Source organism: Anoplopoma fimbria, chromosome 18, assembly GCF_027596085.1.
Source record: "Anoplopoma fimbria isolate UVic2021 breed Golden Eagle Sablefish chromosome 18, Afim_UVic_2022, whole genome shotgun sequence".
NCBI lineage: Eukaryota > Metazoa > Chordata > Actinopteri > Perciformes > Anoplopomatidae > Anoplopoma > Anoplopoma fimbria.
The window spans coordinates 16,878,913-16,892,194 of NC_072466.1; the positions used below are offsets into that span (position 1 = coordinate 16,878,913).

The 13,282-nt window shown below is 42.2% G+C and overlaps 1 protein-coding gene across 1 annotated transcript in view; it reads left to right on the forward strand.

The window, feature by feature from the left end:
- The first annotated feature begins 1,560 nt into the window (after positions 1-1,560).
- afdna (afadin, adherens junction formation factor a) overlaps positions 1,561-13,282 on the forward strand; it is a 96,871-nt gene continuing 85,149 nt past the window's right edge. The window contains 1 exon segment of the mRNA XM_054618984.1: positions 1,561-1,825. Within this exon segment, the coding sequence (XP_054474959.1) occupies positions 1,724-1,825 (102 nt within the window). The 5' untranslated portion in view covers positions 1,561-1,723.

Sequence of the window (13,282 nt, forward strand, 5' to 3'; positions counted from 1 at the left end):
GATTTTTCGAAAGCTCTTCCTCGGAGCATGGTAAAATGTTGGATGCAGCATACCATGCTGTGTCATAATAAGTCTCTAATTCAGGTTTGCGCACACATCATTGCGGTTTGTAGAGTTGGTTTGTCTTCCTTATAAAACCGAGGAATGGGACACTGGTACAATTTTCTTTTTACAGCCATTTTATAAACAGACTGCCTCCTTATCCATGTTCTCTACTGACTCCTAAAACTAACTTGTGTATGGATGCCTGTGTTTGCTTCATAAACCTGTCACGATACAGTGCAGAGGTTTGTGTGTGTGTGTGTGTGTGTGTGTGTGTGTGTGTGTGTGTGTGTGTGTGTGTGTGTGTGTGTGTGTGTGTGTGTGTGTGTGTTGTGTGTTGTTGTTGATAGAGGGACTTGGCAGTGCTATGTGGCATTCAGCACTTGCAGGCTAAGACTGAATTAGGAGACAATGTGACAACAGAAAACACAAAGAATGCTCCTCTCCCACTGTTTGAGAGAGAAACAATTCTGATAAATGGATAACTGAGAGGAGTTACATTTTCTCGGGAATAACAAATGTGGTGTTTTTAATCAAAAATGACATGTTCCATCCGAAACATCTTTTATTAGAATATTCATTGTAATCGACTTCAAAAGGTGTATCTGTGCAGCAAGCCAGCCTCTGTCTCAGATTCACATTATTGGTGCCATGATAACATTCTTTACCATTCTATGGATAGTCAAAATATTAAAAGTATATATTTCTTCTTCAACAATATTCCTGAAGCTGACAACCGCCATTCATACACTGATGGCAGGGGCTACCATGCAAGGTGCCACCTGCCCACCAGGATCTGAACTAATTCTCATTCACATCCTTCTTATATACAGTCTATGATTCATGGCACACTCACACACCAATGGCACAAGCTATGGTGTGCTATTGGTGTATAGATTGATACAGTTACATATCATTATTGCTATGTTGATTTCTATGCATTATTATATATGTATGTATATGTATCATTAAATGTAATTCTGCTCAGCTTTTTAGAGTCTTTATATAAGCTCCTATCTGAAACATCTCCTGCACACACTATTTGTTTACTTTAAATGTATTAGATTAAAAGTTGGTGGAGGTTTGTCTGTATGTGTATTATTTCTGTATACATTATATCTTTCTCATTTTCATTGTATTGTTAATGTGCAAACAAATAATAGCCATACATCAATAAAGTTACCTGATGCCTCTAATCATTTTATTTAAATAAAAATAATTGGTTTATGGAGCATTAATGTGGTCAAATTAATGAAATAAATCGTTTAGCAGCTTAAATAAAAAATGAGGCCCTTAATTAACACATGCTGACGTAATCCCTCTTACTACACTAAGTACTTATCATTAACCCTATACACCAGAGCTCATTTAGTAAAGCAGCGTCACGAATCACGCTGACTGGGCCTCAAACGGTTAACAGTTTTGCGCGTGCACGGCCATGCATCCAGAGTGTATGTGGAGCGCGCAGCGGCGCACCGGGAACGCGAAGCAGTAACAGATCAGACGGCAGGTCGGTCGGTCGGTCGGTCGGTTAGGAGAGAGACAGACCGCTCAAAGTACCGGCGGAAAAGAAAAAAAACACGGCAGACCTGACCCTCTTGGTTTCTCCTGTGGACTAACGTGACGGGAAGTTTTATTCAACAGATCACACGGACGGAGAGGGTCATAAATCCTGTCCACCATGTCGGGGAGCAGGGAGGAGGAGAGGAGGAAGCTGGCCGACATCATCAACCACTGGAACGCCAACCGGCTCGACCTGTTCGAGATCAGCCGGCCCACAGAGGTAGGAGACCCCCCCCGACGGTAGCAAGGGAGCCCGCGGACCCACAGGCCCCTCTCCTGGGTGAACGGGAGACCGGGAAGCTCCCAACACTTGTCTTGAAAAGGTTGTGTTGTGGGGAGCGTGGTCTGCTCGGTGGAGAGGACGGGTCCCAGACTCCATTGAACGAGCTGATGGTTTACTATGTACAGCACACACGGCCTCTGGCATTACATGCACGTTTGATCTGCCATGGCTATAAGACGGACACATTCAATACTTGTTCGCCATGTTTAGGTACAATCCCTGCTTTAAGAAGCCGTTCACACTCACGGACCGTGGGCTAGCCTCGAGCTGCCGCCCACAGCTGTGTGTAGCTTGTGACCTAGCCACAGCAGGCTAACCTCGTAGAGTGGGAGTAATGCTCACAGGTGACACAGCCCTAACACGTACACCGATATGAAGAGAACGCCAAGGGTTTGTTTTTAATATCTTACAGGTATATGTTGGGATATGTGTACGTGTGCGACAAGAGAGGCAACACTGAATTGCCAGATTTTTGAATGGAGTTTGGTGTGTTGTTATCTCCAGTACAACAGGGGACCGCACGTATCGGGACTAGCTACAGCTAGTTAGCAGCAACATTACCTGTGGAGCAAACGTGACCCCCCGCCAAGCGTGTCAAATAGAAGAGACGAATCAGTGGTATTATTTTGTACAACATCTATTTTAAATGAAGAAAAAAAAAACCCAAAGTTGTAATGCATCAAAGCTGTGCCAGTGTTGGTGGGTCGTGTAGCGGGGCTTGCAGCAGTGCCTGCAATGGCTGACAAACCCAGTAACACGGCGAGGTGGTTTTGATACGCAGGGCAAATAGATACAAGCTTAAAGTATTAGCAACAAGCTGGGCGTAAATGCTTATGCCAGGTAGGGCACTCCTCAAAGCACGGATGCTACCAGCCTACAAACCAAAAAACACAAATGTGCAAAATGCAGACCATGTCATGTTGCTCTGCATTGTCCTTACACTAGCTAGCTTGCTGCAAGCTGCTCTTTTGACCATGCAACATATTGAGGAACAGTGCTAGTAAATTTGAAAAAGACCAGTCTAGACTCTTGGTTGTGGTTGTTTACTAATAACATGACAGGATGATAAGAAGCTCCTCACTGCAGGGTATCGGATACAGCTAGCCACCAGAGCACAGCAAGGGCTCGGTGATGTTTCTAGTCTCCTTAAGGAGTTAGTCAATAACAATCTATCCTCACTCTTCAACTGGTGCGTCTCATGCCTAAGTGGTTTTGATTTACAGCCATGACTCTGATTGCGTCAGCTGCAGTGTCTTTTAGGCGGCAGCCAACCCCCCCACCTCTCCTTGGATAAGGGTGCAGGGGGGCCACGGGGTCCCCTCTCCTCTTCTTGAGCCGATTAATTCATCGGGATTCAAGCTGGCCAGCCGTTGGCCAGAGTTGTGCACTTCACACGTGCACACACACACACACACACACACACACACACACACACACACACACACACACACAATGTCTCCATTCTGTGAGGAATGATTAACCCGGTCCAGAAGTTCTCTAGGCTGTAATTCTCTCGCTGCACAAGGAGCATTGCTGCTCAGAGTTGAGTCCAGCAGAACATGACTAAACGTAAGCAGATGCATGGCCTTCGCTGCCACGCCACACCCTACCCATATGTCAGCTGGTGGAGCCCCCAAGCTGCACAAGTGTCCTTCACACCGTCTAGACTAGTCCCGGGTGTAGCTGGGCACAACCTACTGTGCATTTGTAATACTATTTTACATAACGTTCGTGATTGACACTGATTTTTAGATTCGATCTACCACACACAATCAGCATTATCTGATTTTTTGACAATGTTTCATTTCTGTAGTTCAGACCAAACTGCCTCGGAGAACGGTGAGATCATTCGTGTGATTAGGTTAGCCATGGATGGGTGATTAGTCTGGAGCAAAGGTTCTCAAACTTTTTAATCTTGCTGCCCAAACTGAATAAGTCCCGCTGTGGGACTTATGGCGGGGCTCATTATAACATAACAGGTACTCGTGTCACATGGGGACTCGCCATAGGCAGAGACACAGGGCTTATTGTTGGATAATTAAATAAACACTAGGCCTGAAAGATGTAGCACAATACACACACTGGAATTCAGATGCAAGCACACCAACGGTTTGTTTTATGTGGATAAAAATAAGTAGCCTCTGGTTTAATGCCTTCATCCAGGTCAGAACGTTGCCATCCACAATATGGTGGTATTGAATAACTGCTACATGTCACCTAAAAATGATGCCCTCAGACAGCAGTGTTTAAAGAGAAGCACTGTTTTTTTGATTGTGAGCACAGTCAGCAGCATCTGCAGCCGAAAACACAAGGTTTGGATGCTGTCGACTGATATCCAGCAGTTCCTTGTGCTTGTAAAGCTGTTCATAAGGGAAAAGTTGATTGACCGGGAGATTATCCTGAATATAACTTATGTAGAGCGCAGTATCTAAAAGCAAGTTTCTGACTTAAGTCATGGTCTTCATAAATTTGAAACCAATCCTGATACCCAAACCCTACATGTGCGCTTTTTTATTCTAATTAACAAGCTCTGGTGCACTGGCAGCTTGAGCCTAAACCAGCAATAAACTAAAGTGTTGGGGCCACATATCTAAAAGAGTTAGAGTCCATACAGGCACATTGTACAGGACAAGCAGACCTTGTAGAGCGTGGGACAGTGCAAGATAAATGATTAGAGTAGATTATTCATATCACCTTTTAAAAGTACTTTCAGCATTCACTCACTGTGCACTCAGGCAGTATGTAATCAGCGATAAAATGAGGTTTTATGAAGTGGCTGTGACCGTGTTGTAATAAGCAGGAAGCCCTATATAAGCCTGATATTACATGAAACATTGTTGTTATCGGGCAGGTCTGACATATATTATGTTGTCTTTTTCCTTTACAGTTTTCAATTTGGAGTTGTTAAATGATAAGGTCGCTTCCTGTACACAAGTGTGATTTTTCCTTGGATAAGGACTGACTCATATAAACCTTTCTTAATCTTTTATCAGGAACAGCAAGAGTCAGATCCGTTGCCCTCTATCTTTTATTTGCGTGATGCGGGCAAGACTGTTTAAAAGCTCCTGGACTAGTCCTGAGTGCTGACCTAAGGAATTTTTTCACTTTCTTTCCCTAGCAACTCAAGAGCGGCTTATGGTTTAAAACGGGAACAGCAGCCTTTCTGTCCGGCCAGGGCTCGATCGATCCTGCTTGGATAAAAAGGCCTACTTCAACACCAAATCAACTCCAGAGAACACTGACCTCTAAAAATCTCTCTAGGCTGGCCGATATTATATATTGTTTTATACATTTAGTTATTAACTTTACCTACATCTACACTGTGGCTTGACATGTAGATCCCAGATTAAGAGGATCTGAGAAAAAGTATTGGATCTAAATTTAAGACTTTTAAACAAATAAAAGCCTTAAATAGACTTTGAAGAACTTTGAAGTTGTAGGAGAGCTGGACATCTTGGCAAATATTACAGGGTTAACACAGTGTGACACATATTTTTAGTCTACTCAGCTGAACAGATCAAAACATTTTGTATTTATATGCACACTGTCCTGATATAATTCCGTAACATTATGTTGCTGTTAATACGGTCACAACTTCTGATAGGCAGACATTTGCTGGTTTCTCTTTTCTTTGGTCTGTTTTAACTGCTTGTTGAAACTGTAGTAAATGCTAGTAGCCTCCAGTCTTAAATGTCTTGAATTAGTCTCTGAAACCTGATTGATGAAACGATTGTTGAAGTGTAACAGCTCATGTAACCTCTGTGCACATGACTGTGCTGCACAAGAGGCTTTTCTTTCTTTTTTTCCCTTTTTTTTTTAAGGAAAAGTCAGGAAAAGGTGCTTTGAAAGGACATAGGTTTTAGCAGCAGAACCGTATGTGGTGGAAAACTGTGGTTAAAAATACAATCAGCGGGTCTTAACATGGCTCTCAATATATTCCTCAGCTCCAGTGTATATTACATATGGCTGTATAGGATGTCAATGAGTTGAAGTTCTGTGGTATCCAGTTTAGCAACCTCACTGTGGCCCAGTGAGGAAATGACTGAGAAATAGGGGTGGTTTGAAACATTTGCAGGAGACTTACGGGTGCAGGTTTACAACAATAGTAACCACACATCTGATTAATGGTTTCCTCACTGCTTAATTGAAAAACTTGCCCAGTAGTGGAGCTATACTGTATTGTTGCTTTTGCTCCGTATGTGAAAATAAAAGCAGTAATATAGCAGACAATGAACGCAGTTACATGTCATCATACAGCACTATGTCATGCTATAAGTTCCTTGTGTACTTTGTCATGACGTACTGAAACCACGAACCAAAGATACAGCAGTTACCTTTGACACAAAATGAAAATGAAAAAGAATTGTGCTCCCTCCTTTTCCCTGTTGTACAGGAAGCAGGAAGCCGACAGGAAGTGTGTGGTGCGTGGAGATAGTGGGTTTCCTCTGGTCAGCTTAGAATGAGGTTTTTTTTCAGAGGGATGCGTGATCAGATTTTCTCTTTATTTTATCAGCTATTTCCAGATTTCAGTGCTCCACCATAACTCTTCATACAGATATGTTTTGGTGCAGCAACCCATGCCAAGTTTCTATAAATGTATTAACATTATTGATTCTTGTTTTGTTTTCTTATAATCGTTAAATTTAGGAGCTTTTTTCTTCGAAGCAAAAGTAATATAAAAATCAAAAATGTATATAAAGCCAACCTGTGCATTGATTTGCTACATTGCCCACAGGTTCAAGGGGATAGATACTTACAGATTTATATCAGGGGTGATACCAATGGGTATATAATGAGAAATGTTTTGTGAAAAAATGTTTATCACACTTTCCTAGAGCTCAAGATGACATCGTCAGATGTCTCGCTTTGTCTGACCAACAAGATTCAGTTTACTTAAATGTATGACAATAAAAGGCAGTAAATCCTCACATTTGAGAAGCTGGAACCAGCAATCAACCATTGTTTGGAATTTTTGGCACTGGACCATCATCAAAAGAACGAATCATTACTGGCCTCACGATTTGATTACTGTTCCCCTGTCAGCAATTCAAAGCAAGTGTCCTTTAATTTACAAAAATGTAAGGTTATAATAAGGTTTTCACGTGGCAGCTCTAAGACTGGGCACTTCCTGAATGCCTTTGGCATTTTACGCTGCGTGTATTCGTCTAGGGCAGTGGTTCTCAAGTGGGGGTACGTGAAGGCACTCCAGGGGGTATGTGAGATTTTTTAAAAATATATTTAAAATTAGCATCCATTCAAAAATCCTTTAAAAATAGTTATTTAATAAATATTCAATAAAAGTTCATAAACTGAATTCAATGCAACAATGCAATCTTCAGTGTTGACAGTTTAATAAGTCAGACACTGATGGCACAGCGCTGTGTATTACATCTTTTGCTTTGCGCTGGTTAGGGGGTACTTTGCTTTTTTGCTATTCTTACTTGGTTTATACTAATGGGTCTACCGACAGGGTTAACAACGCCACTGCTGGTGTTTGACTTTGACTAAAAGGTCAGTGTCGGCCTGGCGTGTACCTGTTTTCATCAGCAGCAGCTGCTGGTGATAGTAGCTGCATGTTTGGCAGCGAGCACAGTGGAGGCCTGGTTAACAGATTTGCTGGCCTCAGCCACAACTACAATACCACGAGGTCGCACACACACACACACACACACACACACACACACACACACACACACACACACACACACACACACACACACACACACACACACACACACACACACACACACACACTAGCTGGCCGCTCTGTGCATTTATCTCTGTTTGCATTGTCCCTCTGTGTGTTCATCGGCCGTGCCCTCCCTCCCTCTTTCTGTCTCTCTCTCATCATGTCATGTACCCGCTAGCTGGCTGTGTCACCATGGTAACGCAGTGGCTGTGATGAGCTCACCGAAAGAGGCCTTTCTCTCTCACAACCACACATATTATGTAGTTGACAGGCTTGTAAGAGAAGTGTGTGTGATTTTTTTTATTTATTTTTTTTTTTTTTATTTTTTTTAGTTATGGTTTAAGGTTTTCTGAATACAGTTCAAAGAAGCTCTCATCAGTTAGCGTCATGGTTGGATATACCAGGCCTGAAGTGAACATGCAGTTATCTGCTCAGTTTGCTGCTCAGTGTGATGCTGTTTGAGTCGCAGGTGGGTGGGTTAGCTCAGTGTGTGTGAGCCAAAAGCTAAACTAAGTGTCTTCATCAAAGGTGTTGCAGTCCCTAGATTCTATGTGGAGGATCTCACTAAAGGCTCCATTTACACTTGTCATTTTAAATGTCTTGTATCACTTTGGTTTGTCCATTATCCACATAAATGCTTCAACCAAATCACAATTTAAAATGGCAGTCCCTTTTGGTTTTCCCAGGCCGTGTACAAATTAGGGTCAACCCTACTGCAGTCCAGAGGGTGGTGGTAATGCAACGGAAGCTTTTTGTAAACTACAAAAAAGAGAGAAAATCTACAGACTAACACAAACACATGGGCGACTTGCATGTTTCGACCACGAGCAAGGCAAAAGTTGAGTCGTCTTCACAGGCTCTCACTTACGTCCCTCCCTCACCCGTACAGATCATTCAGCTTGAACTGATCAGGGATCAGATGAACGCTGCAACAGCTCTGTGCAAGAAAGATTGCTAAATTCAGTGTAATTTCAGTGAATGGCTATTACAACAGAAACCTTATTTATGTAGTTCCACTTGGGAGCAGTAAAGATTACGAATGCATCTTGCCGACATCTTGCTCGAAAAAAAATCCCCTCCCTGAGATGTTACAAGTACAAATGGGGTCTAGCATGACCCTCCTAAAAATGTGGTTTTGTGGAGACCAGAAACATCCTGATGGGTCTGCTTGTGCTGTGAAATGTAGTCTGAAAAGGTGAACGAATAACAACCCGCTGTGTGAAGTGAAAATGGGTGAAGGCTTAGTAGGATTGTAATGGAAAGGAGCATGGATCCATATATTTTAACACACACAGTGTAAAGCTAGCCATTTCCCTGTTCCATTATCCTTTCCCTCTTTATACTTTTATTGTTCTGAACTTGTGTGGACACTTTGTATTGCAGTGCTTTGCTTTTATAATCAGGAATCAGCTCAGTGCTTTTGAGAATACATGACTGGCGTATAATGTGGTTTGTTCTGGTCTTGTTTTTAAATGTACGGGTCCTTTACATACCAGCTCACATTCAAAATATCTTAGAAAGTTTAGCAACATCTGTGGCGCCTAACTTCTGATGAAGGACCAACTTACTTCTAGATGTGATAGATCTATATTGGAACACAGAATCAAAATTTGCTTGCAAAAAGTTGAAACTATTGGAAATATAATTTTATTTTTAATTTAAAGATTCTTTTTTTTTGGTTGATGTTCAGTACAAATTCCAACCCAGTCCAGTGAAACTACTTCTCACCAGCGACAGCATCATGTCTGCATTTCCAGCCTCCTGTAGGCTTCAGATCATTTGAGCTCTGCATGTGTCTGAGAGTCCATGTCCACAAATGTCTGCCTACCAGTCCAACCAGTTGCAGCTTTAAATGTTGCATTTCATGGCCAAACAGTGTGTGCGTGCATATGTGTGTGTGTGTGTGTGTGTGTGTGTGTGTGTGTGTGGTGCATGTGTGTGTGTGTGTGTGTGTGTGTGTGTGTGTGTGTGTGTGTGTGTGTGTGTGTGTGTGTGTGTGTGTGTGTGTGTGTGTGTGTGTGTGTGTGGTGCATGTGTGAGAGTTATCACTCATTACCAAGCTGGGCAAAAGATCACGACCGCAAGTCTTATAGCCTGTCCAGCAGAGTTATTGCCCATCTCTATATCACACACACGTAGGAGTGCACACATAAATACACACTCCCGACAGACGGACTGTCATGATTGGATGAGTAACCTTGCAACTCATTTCCATCATCCAACCAGTGCTCCTTCGTGTTGAACTCGGTTCTGTAGTGTTTCTGACCGGTTGGGTGTTTTACGGTCCAAGCATGAAGTTGGCTGTGATTTCACTAGTTGCAAGTTGTCATATTCATATATGTCATATCCATATCTGACAAGATGGATGGCGTGTTGCTGTTCTTTATTCATAAATTCACATTTTTAAATCCTAATCAACTTGACATTTCTGCTGTCGCGTGTGAATGCTCCGGTTCAGTATCCGATCTTTGTCCAGCCACATCGCTCACCCGTAGCAGCTGCAATTAATGCAGCTGGCCTCGGTCTATTGGCTGCTGCCCGTTAAAAAGAAGGATGGAGGGGGCGTCACACTGGGCGGCCCGGATATTTATCACCGCTGTTTATTCTCAGCAGGTTAGGAAGTCCACATCAGCCTCCCGTGGCTGTGTGAGGGTTATCGGGCGAAAACATCTTCATCACGACGTGTTCATGGAAACGTAATGTGATGTATTCAAATTAAGGAGCGGGTGGAAACATAATAATTTGATAAACTTGTTATGAAATGATAAGGAAAGTGAATCATACTTTGGTTAAGTATCTTTACTGAACGCTAAGGTCTGTGATTCCAGGTTTAAAGTGATGATGCTCATTTTAGATTAGAAGCTGTAGCAGACAAATATACTACTAATTACGGGTAGTTTTTCCAGCATGTACCATCAAGCCTAACTTTAGCTACCTTAGATACTTTGTATTTAGACGCAGATTAGAGACAACAGCAACGCAAGATTTAGATGGCAGCAAATGCAAAAAGGTAACTCAACTTATATCAAACACAAATTTATAGGCTACTGAAAAAAAGAATACAAACTGTCTTCCAGTAAACTGATCTGAGTTCAAGACTTTAAGAAATGATACAATCTTTCTGTTGTGCAGAGCTTCCAATGAGTCATCCCAGTTACATTCCACAGTTTTGTATTTACACATCTGTTTAGGTTGCAAAATACATCAGACAATCAATTCTTAGTTTAATTTAAAGGTTCTTTAAGCCTTAAATTACACCTGGTCAATCTTGCAGAAACCCTGCTCTACTAGGGAGGCAATTAATTTACCCAGATGGGTCGCCCAACACTGATCGATATATGTGAAGCGCTCCTTAAAGAGGCCTCCCTAAGCAGCCCAGAATTACACATCAGCATTGCCTCTATGTGAGTGTTTGAGGAGCTGTGCGGGGATCCAAATGGGTAATATGTCATAGTCTTCAGGGATCCTACTGATCATGGAATTCCCGGAATGCAAATGGAGTTTTTTGAGTGGTGAATTCCAGACGAGGAAGGTCAGGTAACAGAGCATAGACTCTCTGTGGAAATTGGGGAATGTGAAGGGGGAATTTTACAAACCGAAATTAATGCATTTCTCAGCTACTTTCAAACATTTATTGCAGTGGACGGCTTCCAGTGGAACTTAGGTCGAGTCCAGACGTTTCGCTCCTTCATAAACCAGAAAAGAAGGATAATTGGGAAAGTCGTGGAAGAGTCATGGAATTTACATTAGGACCATTGAGGGAGTTTCTCTCCATGGAAGCACCTGTGGTTCATAATCTCACTCCTGCTTTGCCCTCTCTCTGTCAAACACACATTCCTTCTCTGTGATTTGGCCTCTCTCTTATCTATCTTTTCTCTCTTTCCTCTTGTTCTAAAACAAGCAGTGTATTGTGTGTGCTCAGCAGAGCAGCCCGCCCTAAGAGGTGTGTGTGTGTGTGGTGTGTGTGTGTGTGTGTGTGTGTGTGTGTGTGTGTGTGTGTGTGTGTGTGTGTGTGTGTGTGTGTGTGTGTGTGTGTGTGTGTGTGTGTGTGTGTGTGTGTGTGTGTGTGTGTGTGTGTGTGTGTGTGTGTGTGTGTGTGTGTGTGTGTGTGTGTGTGTGTGTGTCCCAGCCAGCCTGTCAGACCGTGTTAATCCCCTCAGAGGCCTGGCTCACCTCCTCCCCGCCTTGCCCCCTTTTTTTCCCTCTCCTCCGTTTGGTCGGTGTTGCCCTCTCAGCCAGTTGATATGCTCGCCCACCTGTCAGTCAGAGCCCGCCTACCTCCCCGTGGGCCAATCACATGGGAGGTAACCCCCCGTTGACCTCACAGGATCAGACAGCAATCAGGGACCAATGACTGTGAGTGTTTTTGCAGCACTCGCTCGCTACCAGCTCCCATGGTGCTTTGCGGCAGATCAATGTCTAAGTCGTGTCCCAGAAGGAGGGAAAACAAGGAGGTGTCATGACTGGGGCTAAAACCGTTTTACGAGTGGTCAGAGGGAGATGGCAGCAGGGCTTTAACCAAAATATTGGATTTGGCTAGTTAATAGAAATCCACATTGAGATCAAAGACGGATAAAAACAACTTTAATGTACCCTTGCATTTCTGAGTTGATTTTCTTATTTTGAAAAATATTTTTATTAAAAAGTGACCAGTGAGTTTAGATGTCACTAGTAGATTTATCTGGTTTTGGTCCATCCTGATCAATTACAGAAGGCATCATTTTTTTTATTTTTATAAACCTTCTGAATTGCTGTGTGCAGTAAATGTATTTCTCCATATACTCAGATTTGACTTTTATTGTCTAAAGAGAATCTGGAAACAGTAGAAAGACGTAAAAGTAGAAGAGATATTTTGAAAAAATAAATGATACCACTGCATTTTATCTAAAAATTTTAATTCATAGAAAATAAAGACAAGTTGAAAGGCTACTGTTTTGACAATTAATGAATGAATCAATCAATCAATCGTTTAAGTAATTTTTTAAGCAAAAATGTCAAACATTAGCTGGTTCATCTTCTCAGCTGTTATGATTTGCTGCATCTTTTATGTATCTTTTATGTGACAGTAAACCCGATCGTTGTAGGTTTTGGACAGTTGGTCATACAAAACAAGAGATTTGAAGAGGTCACTTGGTATTTGAAGAAATATATGCAGATTATATGTGACGCCCTTTATGTGCAGACCCCAGTGGTCGACTGTGGCTGTAGTTTAAGCATCTTACAAAATGACCAAAAGCATAGAACTGCACTCAGGAGAATCTGCCTTACGGTGTGAAATCTTTTTTGATTGGTTAAACTTAATTACCAGCATAACAACCCTCATACACAGAAATAAACACTACACACAGAGCTATGATAAACAACAACAACACGGAACACAAGTGACATTCCACAACTTTTAAGACGGGGACCACAACATTTTTGGAGCTGTGACTGTGTGTTGAAATGTTTGCTGGTTTGGCGTTTGACTGAAATGTTCTTTTTCTTGACTTCTTGGGGGGAAAAAAAGTAATTTGATATAGCTGAATTGTGTTCACATCATTGCCACTCCCCACAGCTCTACAGGACGTTTTAGTGTCTTTCAGCTCATTTCTTTGCTTTAATAACCTGCAACTTTACTGTTTTGTTCCAGTCTAATCGCTCTCATCTGGTATCTTTCAGCAGGTTGCGCATCACCAAATCAATGAGTTTTTGGTATTTCTCTG